The sequence below is a fragment of the Aquarana catesbeiana genome, linkage group LG04, assembly GCF_042186555.1.
Source record: "Aquarana catesbeiana isolate 2022-GZ linkage group LG04, ASM4218655v1, whole genome shotgun sequence".
Classification (NCBI taxonomy): Eukaryota; Metazoa; Chordata; class Amphibia; order Anura; family Ranidae; genus Aquarana; species Aquarana catesbeiana.
This window is the reverse complement of record NC_133327.1, coordinates 67,877,906-67,898,539: the sequence shown is the minus strand read 5'-3', so window position 1 is coordinate 67,898,539 and position 20,634 is coordinate 67,877,906. Positions and strand designations below refer to the sequence as shown.

At 43.1% G+C, this 20,634-nt stretch overlaps 1 protein-coding gene across 8 annotated transcripts in view; it reads right to left on the bottom strand.

Moving 5' to 3' along the window:
• The window catches only part of ITSN2 (intersectin 2), a 272,629-nt gene that overhangs the window by 158,587 nt on the left and 93,408 nt on the right, over positions 1 to 20,634 (bottom strand). For 7 of the 8 annotated variants that reach the window (XM_073625291.1, XM_073625289.1, XM_073625294.1 and 4 more), the window contains 3 exons: positions 14,986 to 15,049; positions 8,542 to 8,705; positions 833 to 1,033 (listed from right to left, as the gene is read on the bottom strand). In XM_073625291.1, the coding sequence (XP_073481392.1) occupies positions 833 to 1,033; positions 8,542 to 8,705; positions 14,986 to 15,049 (429 nt within the window). The remainder of the gene's footprint in view (positions 1 to 832; positions 1,034 to 8,541; positions 8,706 to 14,985; positions 15,050 to 20,634) is intronic. The other variant, XM_073625295.1, reaches the window with a different exon arrangement.

Sequence of the window (20,634 nt, the reverse complement as noted above, 5' to 3'; positions counted from 1 at the left end):
CAGAGGAGAAGGGCGAGCAGTGCTGCTGTTGTAGGAGATTCTCCTGTCAGAGCTGTGGAAGTGTAGCGATAGCTGTTCTCGGGCTCCATAAAACTGCCAGATGTAAATAAAAGTCAAGTCCACGAAGAGGCATGCACCTTATATGGACTTAACTCATAGTATGCCAGCAGATTTTACAAAGTGGTTGAATTCCTTGTGTTAAGCTTTATGTGTCTGATTTTAGCACAGCTGTAGTTTGCTTAAAACATATCCTACTGAATTGGCTTTGATTAATGTCTGAAATTGATTTTTAAGAATAGAATGATTCTCTTTATTCTATTTTTTGTGTACGATATTTTTCTTATCCCAGGATAGCCAGAGCTCAATATGTAGACAGTAAGGGGTATATTTATAAAGCAGCGAATGTGACATTGACAAAATATTCAATAAAGGAGAATCCTTCTGTTGCATGCGTTTTAAAATTAGGAGACATGCAGTGAATATTTGATGAATGTCAAATATACTGATTTACTAAATATGCCCCCAAGCCTAGTAGTGAAATCAATACATTTTCTCTAGCACCAATGATATAACAAGCATACTCACCCACAAAGTGGTTACATATTATACCCCCCGACATACATAAACACAGGGAACCACACAGAGCAAGGACATGTGTCATCATCAATAATAGGCATTACCTGCATTTTCACAATATATCTTGTGGGATCAGCATTTAGCCCATTACAATAAGCGAGTAAATGAATGTTTCCATAGATTAACATGTAATTGAGCAGCAGAAGACTGGATCATCGTCATTCACAACAGAAAACCATGGAGAGGAAACACTTACTTGAAGACAAAGGCACAGGGAAGGAGGACAAGAGACTGGATGTTCCATTTGGCAATGTTGATGATGAGCCGACAGAAGGCACCAAGGGACTAGACATAGGCAAGGGTGGCAGAGAGCCCATTGAGGTCAGTGAAGTGGGTGCAAAGGGTAACAGCGGGGGCATAGATGGTGGCATGGACAAGTTTGGCATACTCCCCATTCCTAAACAAAAAACACAAAACAATGGCTTGTATTCTTCCCAACAATTATCACCTGGTATTGCAAATGCTACATACACTTCTGCTGTCTACAGCCACAAATGTATGTATAGCGTAGTAACAGATGCATACAAAGGAAAGTACAAACACATAGGCTATAGATTTTTAAGACAACGTGCCCTAATGACCACACAGGAGGTGAGAAAATATTAATGAAGACACAGACAGTGATAAAAGCATATGAGAAAACTTTCTTGGACTAGGCCCAGAAGAAATTGAGACGTTAACCACTTCCCTACCGGGCCAGTCCTGACACTATTCTCCTACATGTAAAAATCTAAATCTTTTTGCTAGTAAATTATTTAGAACCCAAAATTATATTATAATATATATATATATATATATATATATATATATATATATATATATATATATATATATATATATATATTAGAGGCCCTATAGAATAAAATTATGGGTTTTGCAAATTTTTATGTCACACAGTATTTGTGCAGCAATTTTTCGAACGCAACTTTTTTGAAAATAAATACACTTCAATGAATTTTATTAGAATACCCATTTTTTGGTAAAACGTAAAAGATGATATTACACCGAGTAAATAGATACTCAACATGTCATGCTTTAAAATTCTGTACGCCCGTGGAATGTGGTGCAATCACCATTTACATATGTGTGAAGGGCTTGCGTATTTGTTCGCATTTGCACATTTTTTAACTTTTATTATTTATTTTAACTTTTTTTTTTTTTTTTTTTACACTGTCGCTTTTTTTTTGTATCAACTTTATTGCTATCACAATGACCACCACATCCCTTGTGACAGGCCCTCTTTATGGAGAAATCTTGGGTTTTAAAGACACCCCTTCCACCGCCTGCAGAAAATGATTGAGGGGCTGTTGAGCCACTCAAATCACTTCTGTGTTACAGGGAATCTCTGGCTGCAAATTTTAATACTGGGATGATGCCTGTAGGTGCAGGCATCATGCCGGTATAACCACTGCAAACCTATGACATCATATGACGTCCTACAAATCAGCAAGTGGTTAAGCAGTCCATAGAGGCGTCAGATTTTTTTTTTGTTCAGCCAGAGGGTTGAACAAGAAAAATGAACTTGATTCCCCCATCTACACATTCGATGTGGATAGGGGAATCCTCTCACTTAGCCTTTTGTATTCTGACAGCAGGGAGACATCCCCACCGTCAGAATACACTGATCAGCAATAGATTCTGTACAACCGCAGTGCCCATACATGGATGGAAATTCAACTGAGCCCAGCTAAACCAGCCAAATTTCAATCCATGCATGCTTGGCTTTACACCTAGAAGCTGGGAAACAATATATACAGTGGGGACCGAAAGTATTCAGACCCCCCTAAATTTTTCACTCTTTGTTATATTGCAGCCATTTGCTAAAATCATTTAAGTTCATTTTTTTCCTCATTAATGTACACACAGCACTCCATATTGACAGAAAACACAGAATTGTTGACATTTTTGAAAATTAATTAAAAAAGAAAAACTGAAATATCACATGGTTCTAAGTATTCAGACCCTTTGCTCAGTATTTAGTAGAAGCACCCTTTTGATCTAATACAGCCATGAGTCTTTTTGGGAAAGATGCAAAAAGTTTTTCACACCTGGATTTGGGGATCCTCTGCCATTCCTCCTTGCAGATCATCTCCAGTTCTGTCAGGTTGGATGGTACACGTTGGTGGACAGCCATTTTTAGGTCTCTCCAGAGATGCTCAATTGGGTTTAAGTCAGGGCTCTGGCTGGGCCATTCAAGAACAGTCACTGAGTTGTTGTGAAGCCTCTCCTTTGTTATTTTAGCTGTGTGCTTAGGGTCATTGTCTTGTTGGAAGGTAAACCTTCGGCCCAGTCTGAGGTCCTGAGCACATTGGAGAAGGTTTTCGTCCAGGATATCCCTGTACTTGGCTGCATTCATCTTTTCCTCGATTGCAACCAGACTTACTGTCTCTGCAACTGAAAAACACCTCCACAGCATGATGTTGCCACCACCATGCTTCACTGTTGGGACTGTATTGGACAGGTGATGACCAGTGCCTGGTTTTCTCCACACATACCGCTTAGAAGGCCAAAAAGTTCTATCTTGGTCTCATCAGACCAGAGAATCTTATTTCTCACCATCTTGGAGTCCTTCAGATGTTTAGCAAACTCCATGCGGGCTTTCATGTGTCTTGCACTGAGGAGAGGCTTCCGTCGGGCCACTCTGCCATAAAGCCCCGACTGGTGGAGGGCTGCAGTGATAGTTGACTTTCTACAACTTTCTCCCATCTCCGGACTGCATCTCTGGAGTTCAGCCACAGTGATCTTTGGGTTCTTCTTTACCTCTCTCACTAAGGCTCTTCTCCCCCGATAGCTCAGTTTGGCTGGACAGCCAGCTCTAGGAAGGGTTCTGGTTGTCCCAAACATCTTCCATTAAAGGATGATGGAGGCCACTGTGCTCTTAGGAACCTTAAGTGCAGCAGAATTTTTTTTGTAACCTTGGCCAGATCTGTGCCTTGCCACAATTCTGTCTCTGAGCTCTTCGGGCAGTTCCTTTGACCTCATGATTTTAATTTGCTCTGACATGCACTGATAGCTGTAAAGTCTTATATAGACAGGTGTGTGGCTTTCCTAATCAAGTCCAATCAGTATAATAAAACACAGCTGGACTCAAATGAAGGTTAAATATAGTTAAATATTTGAGTGTCACAGCAAAGGGTCTGAATACTTAGGACCATGTGATATTTCAGTTTTTCTTTTTTAATAAATCTGCAAAAATGTCAACAATTCTGTGTTTTTCTCTCAGTATGGGGTGCTGTGTGTACTTTAGCAGTTGACAAAGAAGCTATCAGATGGAAGGAGACCTCTAACCCCAAGTTAAAGATCACTTTTTTTCTGGCAATGCAGATAAGGGGCACCTGAAGATAAAAAAATAGAAAACTGTGCAGCTCTGACTAAAGTTAAAGTGTGAAATCACCTTTACAGAAAAAATTTAAAAGGTAAACACCATACACCACCGCACCTTGCCATCCCCGACACCCCCAACCCCCCCCCCTGTAATTAACATCCGGCGATGCCAAGCAATCATTTTCCATGGAGCTGGTTCCAGTGGTTCAGGGATTTCAAAGCTCCCGATTCTCCCTGTTCTGTGCAGGACGGACCAGACCAATTCACCAGGACAGCATTGACCTACCAGAATCAACCTGGTCCACTCCAGAAGCCCTGCACAGAGAAGGAGAAGAGCGGGGATTTCATCAAATCCCTGGACTGGCTGCGGGAGCCCTGACAGCTCAGCATCACTGGAGGCAAGTACAGGGGGGGGGAAACGGGACAGGGGGGGAAACGGGACAGGGGGGGAAACGGGACAGGGGGGGGAAACGGGACAGGGGGGGGAAACGGGACAGGGGGGGGAAACGGGACAGGGGGGGAAACGGGACAGGGGGGGGAAACGGGACAGGGGGGGGAAACGGGACAGGGGGGGAAACGGGACAGGGGGGGAAACGGGACAGGGGGGGGAAACGGGACAGGGGGGGAAACGGGACAGGGGGGGAAACGGGACAGGGGGGGAAACAGGACGGGGGGGAAACGGGACGGGGGGGAAACGGGACAGGGGGGGGGAATGGGATGGGGACTGGAGGGGAAAACGGGACTGGAGGGGGGGAAACGGGACTGGAGGGGGGGAAACGGGACTGGAGGGGGGGAAACGGGACTGGAGGGGGGGAAACGGGACTGGAGGGGGGGAAACAGGACTGGAGGGGGGGAAACAGGACTGGAGGGGGGGAAACAGGACTGGAGGGGGGGAAACAGGACTGGAGGGGGGGAAACAGGACTGGAGGGGGGGGAAACAGGACTGGAGGGGGGGAAACGGGAGGGGGGGGAACGGGAGTGGGGGGGGGGAAACGGGACTGGGGGGGGGAAACGGGACTGGGGGGGGGGTTGCAGGTAAGGATTCTAGTGTTAGTTCACTTTTGTTCTGTAAAGGTGACCTATTTAAGTAATGCCCTTGCTATAGCTGTAGGCCTTAAGCCTGGCCTAAAAAACTCCCACAGATGGCATGATTCCACCCTGCCTTGCTGCCAAGACATTCCCAGCCGATTCAAATAGCCTTGCATGCACACTCTTTCCTTTGTTGCTGCAGCTCTGTGCTCAGAACACACGTTTGGGGGTTTGTGAGCTCACATCTGTCAGGGTAAGGGAGAGCAGCAATGGCTGGGAGCATCTTAGTAACAAGGCAGGATGATGCTATCTCTGGGAGTTTTTCTGTCAGGCTACGGGGATATGTAAATGGCCCACCCCTATAATAATGTCAATACCCAACCCAACTGCAGTTTATTTTTTATCTGCATAGGCAGTTTTTTTTTGTTTTTTTTTGCAAAGGTGAACTAACCCTTTAATCATAAACATGACTAAATATTGCAAATGCTCAGTGGTCAATTGTGTTTAGGAAAAGGTTGTACAACTGTTCAGCTTTGCGTTTGTGTGCGAGAAAGAGTGTGAGGGCACTTTTCTTCTGACACTACCGATGCGATGGGGCACCATTTCTTCCCACTGACACCAAGAATGGGGCACTACTCCTCCCACCGACACCAATGATGGGGCACTATTCTTCCCACTGACACCAATGATGGGGCACTATTCTTCCCACTGACACCAATGATGAGGCACTATTCTCCCTACTGACACCAATGATGGGGCACTATTCTTGCCATTGTTACCAAGAAAGGGGCACTATTCCTCCCACTGACACCAATGATGGGGAACTATTCCTCACACTGACACCAATGATCGGGCACTATTCCCCCCCCCTGAAACAAATGATGGTCACTATTCCCCTCACCGATACCAAGAATGGGGCACTATTCCTCCCACTGATGCCAGGGCATTTTCGACTCCCACAGGCCACAGTCTGGCCCTCCTTAAGCCTGATGGACAGTAAACTGGCCCTTCTTTTAGAAAGTTTGGAGACCCCTGCTCTATATCATAGCTAGAAAAAAACTTTTGCAATCTAATTTTGCTGTTATGGCTGTAAAGGTGTGTGATACCTAATCCAGCCAATTTCCATGCCATACACAGTGGAAGATCACTGACCCCCATTGGCCAGGTGCTGTCTGCGTATGTTACAAAAACAGTCAAGGGTGCAGAAAAGATTTAGCCAAGCTGAGCATTCCTATGAAGCACCCACAGGTCGAATGGTGGTGCCTACATACCACTTTGTATATTGCTCTGCATAACTAGGGGTTAAGTCCGACGAGTAGTATGCCCCGTCGTGGACTTATCTGTTTAATTCCCAATTTTTATTTTCACTGAGTACGGGCAGTATAGCTATTGCTATAGTTCCAGTATAGCGACGCTGGACTTTCTTGTTTCAGCTACTGCAGCTGCAGATTAGCATGCAGAAGCTGTACCTGCCCCCCCTCCTGCCCAATCACAGAGGAAAATTTGCATTATGTGAATACAGATTAAAATACAGATTCAGAATACTTTATGAATCCCAGAGGGATAAGGGGGAAATTGTGCCCCACCAATGGTGTCAGTGGGGGAAACTGTGCCCCACCAATGGTGTCAGTGGGGGAAACTGTGCCCCACCAATGGTGTCTGTGGGGGAAACTGTGCCCCACCAATGGTGTCAGTGGGGGAAACTGTGCCCCACCAATGGTGTCAGTGGGGGAAACTGTGCCCCACCAATGGTGTCAGTGGGGGAAACTGTGCCCCACCAATGGTGTCAGTGGGGGAAACTGTGCCCCACCAATGGTGTCAGCGGGAGGAATAGCACTTTATTGGTGTGTCAGTGAAAGAAAGAGTGCACCATTAGTGTCCTTGGAAGAAAACGTGTCCCATTTTTTAGGTCAGTGGAAGAAATAGTACACCAGGGCCATCGGTGTAAGCACAGGGTTGTATCCGACCAACAGCCCACGGGTCCAATATAAACTATGCTGTTCTCAAAGAAATAAAAATGCAAAAACTGCTGTAATGTTTATCCTATTAAATAAAAGATATAAGGGTATCATTTGTATTGTCTACTTTATCTGGTGGTATCTTGTGTTTTTTTTCATATTGCTGATGGTGATGAGTTTAAGTCTCGAAAACCAAGTCCAATTGTGCTTTTGCTGTTTGCCTACCCACAAGGTAGCAAAAGATTTAAAGTGTAATTAAAGGCAAAACTTTTTTTTTTAGTTTTGGATAGAGTGGAGGGGGATTGGAACATCTGTCAGTTTGTATTGCTGTCCGTGTCCCTGTTAGGGAGATTCCCCCCTCTCTATTAGTCCTTGTTTACCATTATCATTGAAAGTAAAAGTAAAAGAAAACCCCCAAATTTTGGGTTATCCCCAGAAAATAGAGGGGAAATCTTCCAATGGGGAAACTAGTTCCAGTGACCTGGGGGTCCCCAAAGAATTCCCTTAATTTGCAGGGATTTCATCTCACTTCCTGTTTAGCTATGGGACAGGAAGTGAAGAGAAATCTCTGCAAAGGGACACAGATAGCTAAAAAAAAAAAAAAAAAAGTTGACATGGGTTATAACTATCCAAAAAAAAAAGTTTTGTCTATAGTTCTACTTTAAGGTTTCAAGACAGAGCATAACCAAAAGGGGTTATGAATTGACCTTCTGGACCTTAAACAAAACACAACCAAAAAGAAGAAGACCAAATCATTTCATAACACTTCACTGGTAGCTTTTACTCATGCAGGCGTTCCTCTAAGAAGTTAGGTGAGTCACTCTTTTCCTTCCTTCACACTAACCACTGACCATAAATCAAGCCATACAAATCACAAAGCTTTTACCAATGGGATATCAACCAACTAACCCAAATAAGCCTAAAGCTGTCCATCGTTGTCGGCTACAGACTGCAAAAGTTAATTTTTAGTGACATAAATTTTAAAAATTTCCTGTCTAGCAAATATACATGATAATACAAAAAAGTTGGTTTTGGTGCATATACTTGTTTTTTTTCTATTTTTCTGTGTAAATATGCATGTTAAGTCATTCATTTAGTAAATATGGAGTTTTCCTTTAGAGCGGAACTAAAGTCTCTCAAACATTATTTTTAATCCTTATGCTGCTACCATTAGTAAATACTGTATATAGGAAGGTACTGTATATTTTTTATATATATATATATATTTTACATTTCTTTAACTGCTCCCTGGTTTCTGGCCTAGGACAAAATGATGTCATACATCCCGTGAATCTTCATGGGCATTTTTTTCCTTCTATATGGCAGATGGATTCCAGGAAGTAAATGCTACATAAATTATTTGTATTTACTCACGATGGCTTTGGCTAAAAATGATAGGGGGGGAGGTTTAAAAGTAATTTTTCAACAAAATAAAGCATGGAGACATAGATGGATGGGCGAGTTTGCTTTGGATATTAAAAACTAATATAGGGTTTTCAGTTTGTGGTGCTCAGATACAGTTTAGTTCCATTTTAATCTTGTAATCCGATGCAGAGTGGGACATCACAAACATAACAAAATTAGAAAGACATACCATAGCGGGAGGACATTAGTGGCGAAAATACAGGTGGCTGCTTCATAACAGGTGGGAGGATCATTGGCAAATTCTGTCCCTGCAGCTTGAGTTTGATGAGTTTCATTGCGATGGAAAACTCCAGCTGGTCCATCTTGCCATCTTTGTTGAGGTCCGACAGGGCCCTGTGGAAGGGGGAAAAAAAAAAGTGCTTACTAAAACTGCATTGAAACTATACAATGACAGTAATCATCAGTTTGTCAGCCTGATATGTGGCAGACCCATTTCAAGGTACAATTACATGTTTTGGGTAAGCGTCATGACTCTGCAGCACTTTGGGTCTTATAATGTACATTTCAAAAAGTTAATGGTGTCAAACCGTACACTAAAAACATTTTAACCATTGTCTTGATTGCTGAAAAATAGCAGCACACTTTCAGACAGTCGGACTGTTAGACACTCCTGTTCTGTAGCCCAACATCTGTAAATCTGCAGTGTGAGATCATCTAAAACACTGCTGTCCTTAAGGCTGCTCATCTCAGGAGATGTTGTGCGGTCACTACCGTGCTGCTCAATGTTCTCTTTGCTGATGTGGAAGCTGCAATGCACGTATCTTCCTGCTTTTGTGCTACTTCTTTCTTTCCAGATGCTGTTTTAGTATTTCTCCGCTAGTAATCAGAAGGGGCAGCTCTGACATGGGGAAATGAAGCCCTGCCTCTACCAAGATGGATAAGAGAAACAGTGTAGGACATGGAATGGTACACTATATTACCAAAAGTATTGGGACGCCTGCCTTTACAGTAGTGTTCAATATTGAGTTGGTCCACCCTTTGCAGCTAGAACAGCTTCAACTCTTCTGGGAAGGCTGTCCACAAGGTTTAGGAGTGTGTCTATGGGAATGTTTGACCATTCTTATAGAAGCGCATTTGTGATGTCAAGCACTGATGTGGACTACAAGGCCTGGCTCACAGTCTCCGCTCTAATTCATCCCAAAGGTGTTCTATCGGGTTGAGGTTAGGACTCTGTGCAGGCCAGTCACGTTCCTCCACCCCAAACTGGCTCATCCATATCTTTATGGACCTTGCTTTGTGCACTGGTCCAAATCATTTGGTGGAGGGGAGATTATGGTGTTGGGTTGTTTTTCAGGGGTTGTGCTTGGACCCTTAGTTTCAGTGAAGGGAACTCTTAAGGCATCAGCACACCAAGACATTTTGGACAATTTCATGCTCTCAATTTGTAGGAACGGTTTGGGGATGGCCCCTTCCTGTTCCAACATGACTGAGTGCCAGTGTACAAAGCAAGGTCCATAAAGACATGGATAAGTGAGTTTTAGGTGGAGGAACTTGACTGGTCTGCAGAGTCCTGACCTCAATCTGAACACATTTGGGATGAATCAGAGCGGAGACTGTGAGCGAGGCCTTCTCATCCACATCAGTGCCTGACTTCACAAATGCACTTCAGGAACAATGGTTAAACATTCCCATAGAGACACTCCTAAACCTTGTGGACAGCCTTCCCAGAAGAGTTGAAACTGTTATGGCTGCAAAGAGTGGGCCAACTCAATATTGAACCATACAGACTAAGACTGGGATGCTACTAAAGTTCATGTGCATGTAAAGGCAGGCGTCACAATACTTTTGGTCATATAGGGTTTGTCACTAATGGGAAAAAAAAGTTAATCTGCAGAGAGACGACAGGCAATAATGGTGACTAGTCCTTTGTTCTCTACTTGCCTTTTTGAAAACAACTTTCATAGGTGGGGGTCCTTTTTATGCTGAGGGCAAGGGCCTCTTCCCCACAAACCTTGCCTTGGTTGTGGGGGTGCAGGGGGGTAACTTATGGGAATCTGGAAGCACCCTTTAAAAAGGGGGCCCCCACATTTCCCCCCTCCCCACGTGATTAAGTACTACTCATTCACCAAAAACATGGGCAAAGTAAATATAAACAAAGACAAGCCCTAAATGAAAAAAAATAAACTAATATTCCCCCAAAGTAAATCTAGTGTCAATCACAATTCCCCGCTGACAGCAGATGAGCCATGGTCGTCAAGGACGCAACGAGTGCCGACTCCATATCAGTGGATGACGTAGGCCCCTGGATGACGTAATTCTCTTACGAAACGCGTAGGGCGGAGCAGGACGACGTGCTGACGTCAACTCGAGTCACGGTTTGTGTTTCCAGAGGGATGGGTTTGTCCGAATGTGTACCGGCCGACACATAGGAATTCAGGCTCTCTATTTGATGCAACATTTGTAAGTCCGTTATTTTGTTTTAATCTTTTAATAAACCTGAAGGTTTTTACACTATTGGAACATTTATGTTTTTACATGCTATGTGCACCCACTCATGGGCTTGATCATTAATGAGGCGATCTGAAGAGTAGCAAGCAAGCACGTTCGGTGCGCTCTGGAGTTACAGCTGTGTCTAGATTATATGCTTTTCCTGATCCTCTGTAGCGGGGGATTATGGCCATGTGGTAAGAAGTGACTATTTCTATAGTGGTGGTGGATTGCACATATTTTTTGCCAATCAGCGGTTGAAGATTTTGATATGGACTGATTTTTTACTTATAACTTGCATGGTTTACAAATTTTTCATATATGCTATTCACAAGGTTCACGATTTATTAATTATTCACATATATTTGCTATACACATTGAATTGTGAATGGTTTGCACATTTTGTGTGTTTAATTTATGGTTTATACCGGTTTATATTCACAGGTTTAGCGCGATTCTAATTTTTCTTTATATTTCTTTCCATATCAACCAGCTTATCCCTGGTCATTAAGGATGCTGGCGGGTGCCGACTCCTAGACAACCAGCTGAAAAGAAAGCATTTACTATTGCATACCTCGGCCTATACTTATTTAATGCATGCATTTGTTTATTTTTTTTTCTTTAGTGAATTGACTTTAATACAGAGCTCCACCCAAAAGGGGAAGCTCCACTTGTTTGGTTCCTCCCCCCCCTCCGATGCCACATTTGACATGTACCCGTCCCCACTTCCTGGAGACCTCGCGGCGGTGAGATTCCTCAGAAGTTCGGCCCCCTTCTTCCGCCCCCAGGCCAGTTAGAAAGCACAGACCGCTTCACGCAATGCGCAGTACGAAACCAGCTGCGAAGCCGAAAGGCTTCACTGCCGGTTTCCCTTACCACAAATGGAGGTGGCAGCATCCGAGAGCCGATCGGAAAATCGGCTGGGGTGCCGACATCATGGGATCCCTGGATAGGTGTCCTAATAATAAAAGTCAGCAGCTACATACAGTATTTGTAGCTGCTGACTTAATTTTTTTGTTGGGGGGGGGGGGGGGCAGAACTCCTCTTTAATGCAGTTTTATGCGAGATTTACCAAAGTGTTTGCTTTTGAGGTAAATACCATATAAAAGGGATAGTGAATTGACATTTTCATTATCGCATGTGATATTTGGTCTGATTATATATATATATATATATATATATATATATATATATATATATATATATATATATAAATAAAAAACAAACTCAGTATGACAATGGAAGAATGAATGGAAACACTCCCACTCACCCCCCATTTTATTTATTAAGCAAAGCAATTTAAATAGGATTATAAGCACTATTAAAAAAAAGAAGTGGTACAAGTGTTGTAAGACTATAACTTCAACCTCTTTTGCTCCTTAAAGGGGTTGTAATGGTAAAAGTTTTTTCACCTTAATGCATTCTATGCATTGAGGTGAAAAAACATCTAACACCGCCCCAAACCCCCCCCCCCCTTTTATTTACCTGACCCCTCGAAAGTCCCGCGCTCGCTCCCCACATCCTCTTCGTCGCTCAGCCTGGCTGTTGATTGGTCACAGTGGATGGATTGATAGCAGCGCAGCCATTGGCTCGCGCTGCTGTCAATCACATCCAATGATACGGCGTGCCGGGGGGCGGGGCAGAGTGATACAGTGAGTGGCTATGGCCACCGGCTGTATCACAGAAGTGCGCTCGAAAGAACTAAACACCATGCGAGGGAGCTCGCATGAAGGTGTTGAGTCCTTGCGGGGGGGGGGGGGAGCTGAGACAGCCGCCGAGGGACCCCAGAAGACCAGATTCGGGGCCACTCTGTGCAAAACGAGCTGCACAGTGGAGGTAAGTATAACATGTTTGTTATTTAAAAAAAAAAAACAACAACAACTTTAGTGTTCCTTTAAATACTCTGACTCTATTGGATTGTGAAGGAGGACCCAACCAGGAACTCTGCTGAATTGTGCTGTGCCTAACATTGGGCATTATCTGAATGCCAAGTCTGCCACAGATATTGGGTGGAGCCAAGTTCTTTGGAAACCAAAATGCATTTTATACACATCAGCTACTTAACAAATGCAGATTATGCTTCCCCCCCCATGTATGGTTCACTTTAAGAGACATTAATCGACTACAAAGTGAGATGAAAAATGGGGGTTCAGCAAACATTTACAATAAAAATGTGAAAAGCACAGTATTATGAGCAGCACAGAACTAATCCCACAAACACGGATTTAAATAATGAACGTGATACATGCAAGAACATTCATTAATTAAACATGTATTAAATCAAATATCAATGTGATCGCCAGTGTCTGCTGAGTGAAAAATGCATATTAATACGAAGATTAAAGTTTTAGCACAGCCGAGCCCAAGAGAATTGCAGCTTTTTATTCCCCGAGCATCAGAATGATGAAAAGCCCCAGAAATTCTGGCACATACATGTCGATTTTTATTACTTGCTCTTTTATACAAATTACGTAGCTATATAGGTTTTATGTTCCTTTAAAAGGCCAGTCAACCTAAAAACAAAGATTTCCGTTTTGCTTGGATGGTGAGAAGCTGACCTGAGCACTAGTTAGCTATACTTCAAAGAATCTAGGGGTAAGATCCCACTATCAGTTTCCTTTTTAATCAGAGCTTAAAAAAAAAAAAAAAAAAAAAAAAAAAAAAGCTCCTATACAAATAATCAGGGATGGTGGACTGAATGGCACTGGAACCCTAGGTGAATTTTACTCCGTACATACGATTGGTATTGTTACAATACTCTACCACTGTTATCCAGATGGGGCATCTGACTGATGTGTAGGATGCTTCCATATACCGAGGGACTTCCGTAGGAAACCTCGGGCAACCAGTATAATGGTTGAATGAAAGACTTGAAGCACCACACTGAAAAGTTAAAATCCAAAGAGGTTTTATTCCAAAACATGTGGTGAACTCCACAGCCCATTTATTTCAGGCCCATTGGCCTGCTCCCTTCTTCAGGACTTACTAAACCCTGTATCCACTATATCTGGTCTCCCACAGTACACAGAACATGGAAATGCAATTACTTTTGTAAATATAAACTTCTTAATACCTTTTCTCATCAGCAGTATATAGCAGTCTTGTAAGTTCTATCAGTTCCTGCTTAAAGCTTGTAGGAGGAGTTTTCATACTGCACTGAGCTATCCTATTAGGATCAAGGACCCCTGACCCTCCATCTGGACAGTGCTGATTGGCCCTGTGCTGATCACATGCACTAGCCAAAAGAAAAAAAAACTCTCTAGCAATACACATTAAACTGAGCATGTGCAACCTGACTCCAGAAGCTTTGTCTCATCTGGACCTGTTCTGAAGTCAGTGGAAGAAGGGGAGGATCAGAGAATCCAGGATCAAACACCCTTTTTGCACAATGCAGAAGATTAACCCAATGGAATCCAATAACATTCACACGCTTGAAATGCCTAAACACTTAGGTGGCTTTTCTCCTGCAGGAGTTCTGGTGGGTATTCAGAGGAGCAAAGCAAACGCCCTTTGTGCAAGAGGAGTAATGGTTTAACTTAAGGGATAGAGCATAAACCTAGAAAAAAATTTCAAAATGACCAAGATCAAAAAACTGGCATCAGAGTGACCACACTCTTATGACAACTATCTAGTAGTTAAAGTGGTTGTAAAGGCAGAAGTTTTTTTTATCTTATTGCATTCTATGCATTAGGATAAAAAAAACCTTCTGTGTGCAGCAGCCCCCCTAATACTTACCTGAGCTGCATCTCGATCCAGCGATGTCCACGAGTGCCTCGGTCATCCGGGACTCTACCTCCTGATTGGCTGAGACACAGCAGCAGTGCCATTGGCTCCCGCTGCTGTCAAACTCAGTTAGCCAATCAGAAGAGAGAAGGGGTGGGGTCGAACCGCGGCTCTATGTCTGAATGGACACACAGAGCTGCAACTCGGCTGCCCCATAGCAAGCTGCTTGCTGTGGGGGCACTCAACAGGAGTGAGGGGCCAGGAGTGCCGGCAAGGGACCCAAGAAGAGGAGGATCTAGGCTGCTCTGTGCAATCATTTTAAAGTTAGGTCTAGTCTTTTTTTTTTTTTTTTGGGGGGGGGGGGGGGGGTAGGGTTTTTTTGGCATTGTAGACACAAACATGGTGGCTAACTGTATTATTATGGGAACGTCCAATGATAAAAAAAATAAATACAAAATCTTACCATATTTCTGCGAGAACCGCTGGAGGAAGGCCTGATTGTAGAAAGAAGTTTTTGGCCTGGTCCCCTATAAGAGAAAAAAAGATGACAAGTGAAATAATAGTGCACACCACCCCTTACATGCTATGTAAACCTTTACAATATTTTACCATTCAAGTTGAAATGTAACAGCCATTGATATAAAACAAGAATTCTTAACCTTTTTAGACAACTGCAGACCCCCAATGAATTGCTCCAGCATTATTTTTCTTCTCTTACCTTGTTCCTGTAGCAAGGAAATGCTTTTATTACTCTGTGCAATTACCAGGCTAGCATTTTTATAGGGATAAAACATGGGTTTACATTCACTTTATGTGTAATCAAGTTATATTTAAAACAAAAAAAACAGTACATGGCATACTGTGGACACACTGTATATACAGTACATCTAACAATCCATAGCTTCATGAAGGTCCACAGAACATATAATAAAGTGGATGTAAACCTCAGCCATGAAATATGAACAAGCATATCCCTCTTTAGTTTGTACTTGTCTCATTCCCGCAAACTAAGTCTAATATCTGTCTGTGGCCTCACTCCTCTGCTATCAGCATGAATTACTTACCGACAAATTTCCTGACACCAAAGAGAAAAAAGGTGCCGTTTGAAAAGGGGGTGGTGTCCCTTCCCTTCAATCAGCTCTCAGAGCTCTTTTTACTGAGCAACTTTAGCTCACTGCTCCCTGTTTTCTGACAACTCGAACAAACTTTAAAAAGTCTCGTCTTTGAACTGGTGTAGAGCAGGGAATACTGCAGATAAACAGGTACAAATTCTCCATGAACAGAATCGATATCCATAGACTTTGTATACTCTTCATATCTAATAAGGAAGTGACTGATGTCTATATTGTGCCATAACAGTTGACTGTTCTTTAAAAATACTTAAAGGATAAGTTCGCCTTTCTAAAAAAAAAAAAAAAAATGCACATCGTATTGCACTTTCACCTTCACCTAGCAGCAAAAAGGTTGTCAGTCCGAATCCCAACAGCGACACTACCTGCCTGGAGTTGCACCTTCTCCCTGTGCCTGCGTGGGTTTCCTCCGGGTACTCCGGTTTCCTCCCACACTCCAAAGACATGCTGGTAGGTCAATTGGCTCCTGTCTAAAATAGCCCTAGTATGTGAATGTATGAATGTGAGTTAGGGACCTTAGATTGTAAATGCCTTGAGATTAGGGACCAATTTGAATGTACAATGTATATGTAAAGTACTGAGTAAAATTGAGAGCACTATACAGGTACCTGAAATAAATACATAAATTGCAGGTAAAAATTATGTGCGTTTATTATTTATTTTTACTATAAGCCTGCAAAGCTGGCGCAAAAGGACTCCTGCAGACTCTCAGTGTAAGCGGCATGCTCGTACCTTGTAAGGGCAGGCAGTTACAAACTGACTGGAAGATTCAAAAAACTAGCTAAAGCGCTCAATAGCGCCCTGGTAGTTCATTGAGAACCACAAGCCGGCGGCCACAAAGGCTGATGGTACTTGTAGTTATCATATTCACAGAACTCTGAATGAATGATTCGGCTTGGTGGGTGAAGCCTCGCACTGGCATGCAAGATCCCCCGCTTGTTGTCACAACAGGAGATCAGGGGGTGTGGGGGGCTGGTGCAGCAGTAACATGTTACATCCTGAATATGGGTGTAACGTAATGTAATGTTATTAAAGGTGAAGGTATCCCTCAACTGGAACAGTGACAGTTATTCGTGTGCTTTTGTTACATATGTACATTCTAAAAACACATGGCCCATAACATATATTGACTGATTATTATTATTATTATTATTATTATTATTATACAGGATTTATATAGCGCCAACAGTTTACGTAGCACTTTACAACTTGAGGGTAGACAGTACAAATACAATACACTTTAATACAGTAGGAATCAGAGGGCTCTGCTCCTTAGAACTTACAATCTAAGAGACTGATGTAGTTATACCTGTAGGCCTCATGCTCACTGGTGAAACACCCAGCACCAATGTCAGCAGCCTGTCAAAATATGAGAGGCTGTCATCTGCTGCAGATGGACAATGCACTGAATGGTGCCCAAGTTTAAAAAGTATGTGCCCATGCACAAATACCCAAAAGGCAGACTGTTTGAAGCACCACCCAGCCAGCGGCAGCTGTCAGCCTCTCAGTATCTGACATGACGCAGGCAGCGGGGCTGGACAATGCACCTGTGCCCACCACTAGAATCTAAACGCCAGAGCCCCAGGACCGGGGCTAAACGCCCAGGGAGTATGGGGCCTAAGGCTTGGAAGGTCATCCTGAAAATAATGTGAGAGTAAAATCACACCATAGGTCCCAATGTTTTGGAATTTTAGGGGATTGTCTATTCATTGATATAACTTTTTCATATAGGATAATCTGATAAACCAATTATTTTCACTGGGCTAGAGTAGTGAATGGATACCTCTTCAATTGTATAATTAACAGACCAAAAGTTAATATTTTTTAGGGTGAACATACACTTCAATGGTTCGTTTTGTAGCCAGGTTAAATATTCCTCTAATAAGATCCATCAGAAATATAAAAGAAAGCTACTTTCCATCAGAAGTTGTTGCTCCAGATGATGATATTGATGGATCCAAATGCCACAAATTCAAGCACAGGATCTCTTCCAAAGAGGCAGAAAGGGGACTGACTTTAGGCAGAAGCAACCAGTAAGCACCTTCACCTAAATATCAACTTTACCTTTCATGGAAACCTTGCAATTGAATGCTGTGGCTTTTCGTAATAGACTCCAGACCGAGCCCCATCTGCAAGCCAAGGAAGGCTTCCTGCTCTATAGTTCAATGGTCCAGGTGTGGCAGAAGAGATCATAATTTGAGAACAAACCCACCTCTTGGGTCATCACTGTGAACAAATAAAGGTAAGTTTCTGACTAAAACCAACACCAACATTGATTGATCCATTGTATAATTTTTACAAATGCAGATCGCTCAGTGAATTGACCAATGAGCTCATAAGGGTATGTATCTATAGGAGAGCTCTATAACTTCTCTGAAAAAGGAAGGGGAGATGATGACCCGTCAAAAGTGTGACCACAAGGAGGATGTGACAGACAGGGGATTATCAGAACTACTGAAAACACAACAACACATTGTTTTTTTTTCTAGTATCCACCCTGAAAAATGTTATGTTTTTGTGATGAGTGTACTTGCTAACCGTGGAAAGGACTAATGACAGTAGTAAAAATCATTTAAATAATGGCAGCAACCTATTACAAATACTTCACCCTTACTCTAACCCCCAAAGCACTAAGGGCACTTTTAATATGCATTAGCTCATATTATATATGCAGACAAAGGATTGTCCTTCTCTTTATTCCTGTCCTTTGAGTATTACCATCAAAGGCTTTACTAGCTGAAAAACATAATTTTCCTTACTTTAAAAGGGAAGTTAAGGATTTTTTGTGTTTTTAAGAATCCTACTTACCTAGGTGGATGCAGCATTGGACCGATGCAGCATCCGTCACCCGTCGGCTCTATGACTGAGAACTGAATTTTCAAACCCCGCCGATCGCTCGGTTCTCACAGCTCGATGAGCAGAGAGCTCATGACTGTCAGTCACCCCGCTGTCTGCTCTGCAACCCATGCCCCCCATATGCTCCCTGGAGCACTGGGCTGTGGAGGGGGCAGGAGCTGCTGGATTGCCCGATGTCTTCTGAAAACGGGTCACAGGAGTGCAGAACATACTGTGATCCACAGGAGAAGCACAGCCAAATGAGTTTTGGCTGTAGTTATCCTTTAAAGCTCACCTGCGGCACAAAAAGTTTTATTAAAATACATTCCTTGAAAGCCACAAAGGATATAAATGCACTTTGTGTGCAGCAGATTCCTTTACAAATCCAAAAAAAAAAAAAAAAAAAAGAAGAAGAGGGCAGAGAGAGACAAGCCCAGTCACCCTGAAGAAAGAGGGAGCACAGCAGTGACACGTTTTTATTAAAGGAAACTCCCGTACAGAGGTAATGTTTTACACTGGATTACTGCACAGATCAGGAAAAAATACACAGAGCACACCAAGACTCAAGAATACGTTTCTCTTGTATTTAGAAAATATTTGCTTAAACTGGTGTTCAGCTTTAAGTTCCTTGCTGTCTTTCTGCAGCTCTAAACTGTGTATAAGGATCTAGATAAAAAAAAGGCATCATTTGTCCACGGATCCGCTGATCAGAGCAGAGCAGATGAATGACAGGTCTGTGTCTGCTCCATTTATGTGGAACGGACATGGACAGAGCCGGCTCTGCTGTACTGGTGGCAGAGAGTAAACCAACTCTGCTGTTAGTTTACCCAACTACCCTCCGTTCCAATCTGCCTAGATGAAGTGGGGTGGATCGATCCCCTTATGTTTTTTTTTTTTTTTTTTTAGCAGACCAGATTGAAATGGAGGTAGATGGGTGTAAACAGACACAAGTCTATTTACACCCGCCGATCCATAGGGCTGAATGGAGGGTCTGATGAGGTCCACCTGAAAAAAATGACAGGACCTGAGCAGACCCTTCGTGTGAAAAGCCAGCAAAAAATACACTATCAAATAACAAATGTACATACAGCACCACCTGAGTGTAGTATTAGTGTAAACAATTTAATTTCTCAAGATACAAAACACTAACAAGATATAGGTTCAAAATTGCTCATCTGTAGTGGGGTGTCACTCAGGTCTCTCCCAACGTCCTCGCACTGTATTCACGGGCCGTAGAGGTGAAGGGAGGTCTGAAATCCGTCCTGTGGCCACCAGGAAATCCAAAGAAACCAGCGTGGAACGTACGGAAATTACATCACCGAGAAGCCAGTAGAAGGAAATGATGCTCCAAGCACGTAGCCAATCCTGTGCAGCGTTCCCGGCTCCCTACTTCCAGAGAAGTCATTTCAATGCCTTCCACGCTGGTTTACTTGGACTTCCTGGTAGCCACAGGACGGATTACAGACCTCCCTTCACCTCTACAGCCCATGGATACAGTGCAAGGACGTTAGGAGAGACCTGAGTGACACCCCCACTACAGATGAGCATTTTTTAAACCAATATCTTGTGAGTGTTTTGTATCTTGACAATTAAATTGTTTACACTAATACTACACTCAGGTGACGCTTCCTGCCTTTCCCTCCTCTGCTTCATTCCACGGAGCTAGCTTTCTCTGAATATAGCTGCCACCATTAATTTAATTTATTACATGGACTCTAAAGTTCAAGTTTTAGTAGTACTGCTTATGGACTACAATATTGTCTGCTCTGAATGTGCCTTATTACTATTTTACATGTATACCTTGTCTTTGCGCCAGCAATTACTGCATTAAATGTACATACAGAACATACAGAATATTAAGCAGGCCATAAATTAGGGTTCCTTCACACGGACGTGTCTGTGTACGGAGCCCACTCTGCTCACTGGGGGATCGCTCCGTCGATCCCCGCTGATCAGGCAGAGGACAGGTCCGTCTCTGCACACTGTGCAGGGACGGACCTGTCAGAGCGCCGCTCTCCCCTTTGGGGGATCGGATGAAGACGGACCGTAGAGTCCGTCGTCACCCGATCTGATGACGGATGGAAAAGTAAGTTTTTCCTTTTTCGGATCTGAGCAGGTCGGATGTCAGCGGACACATCACCGCTGAC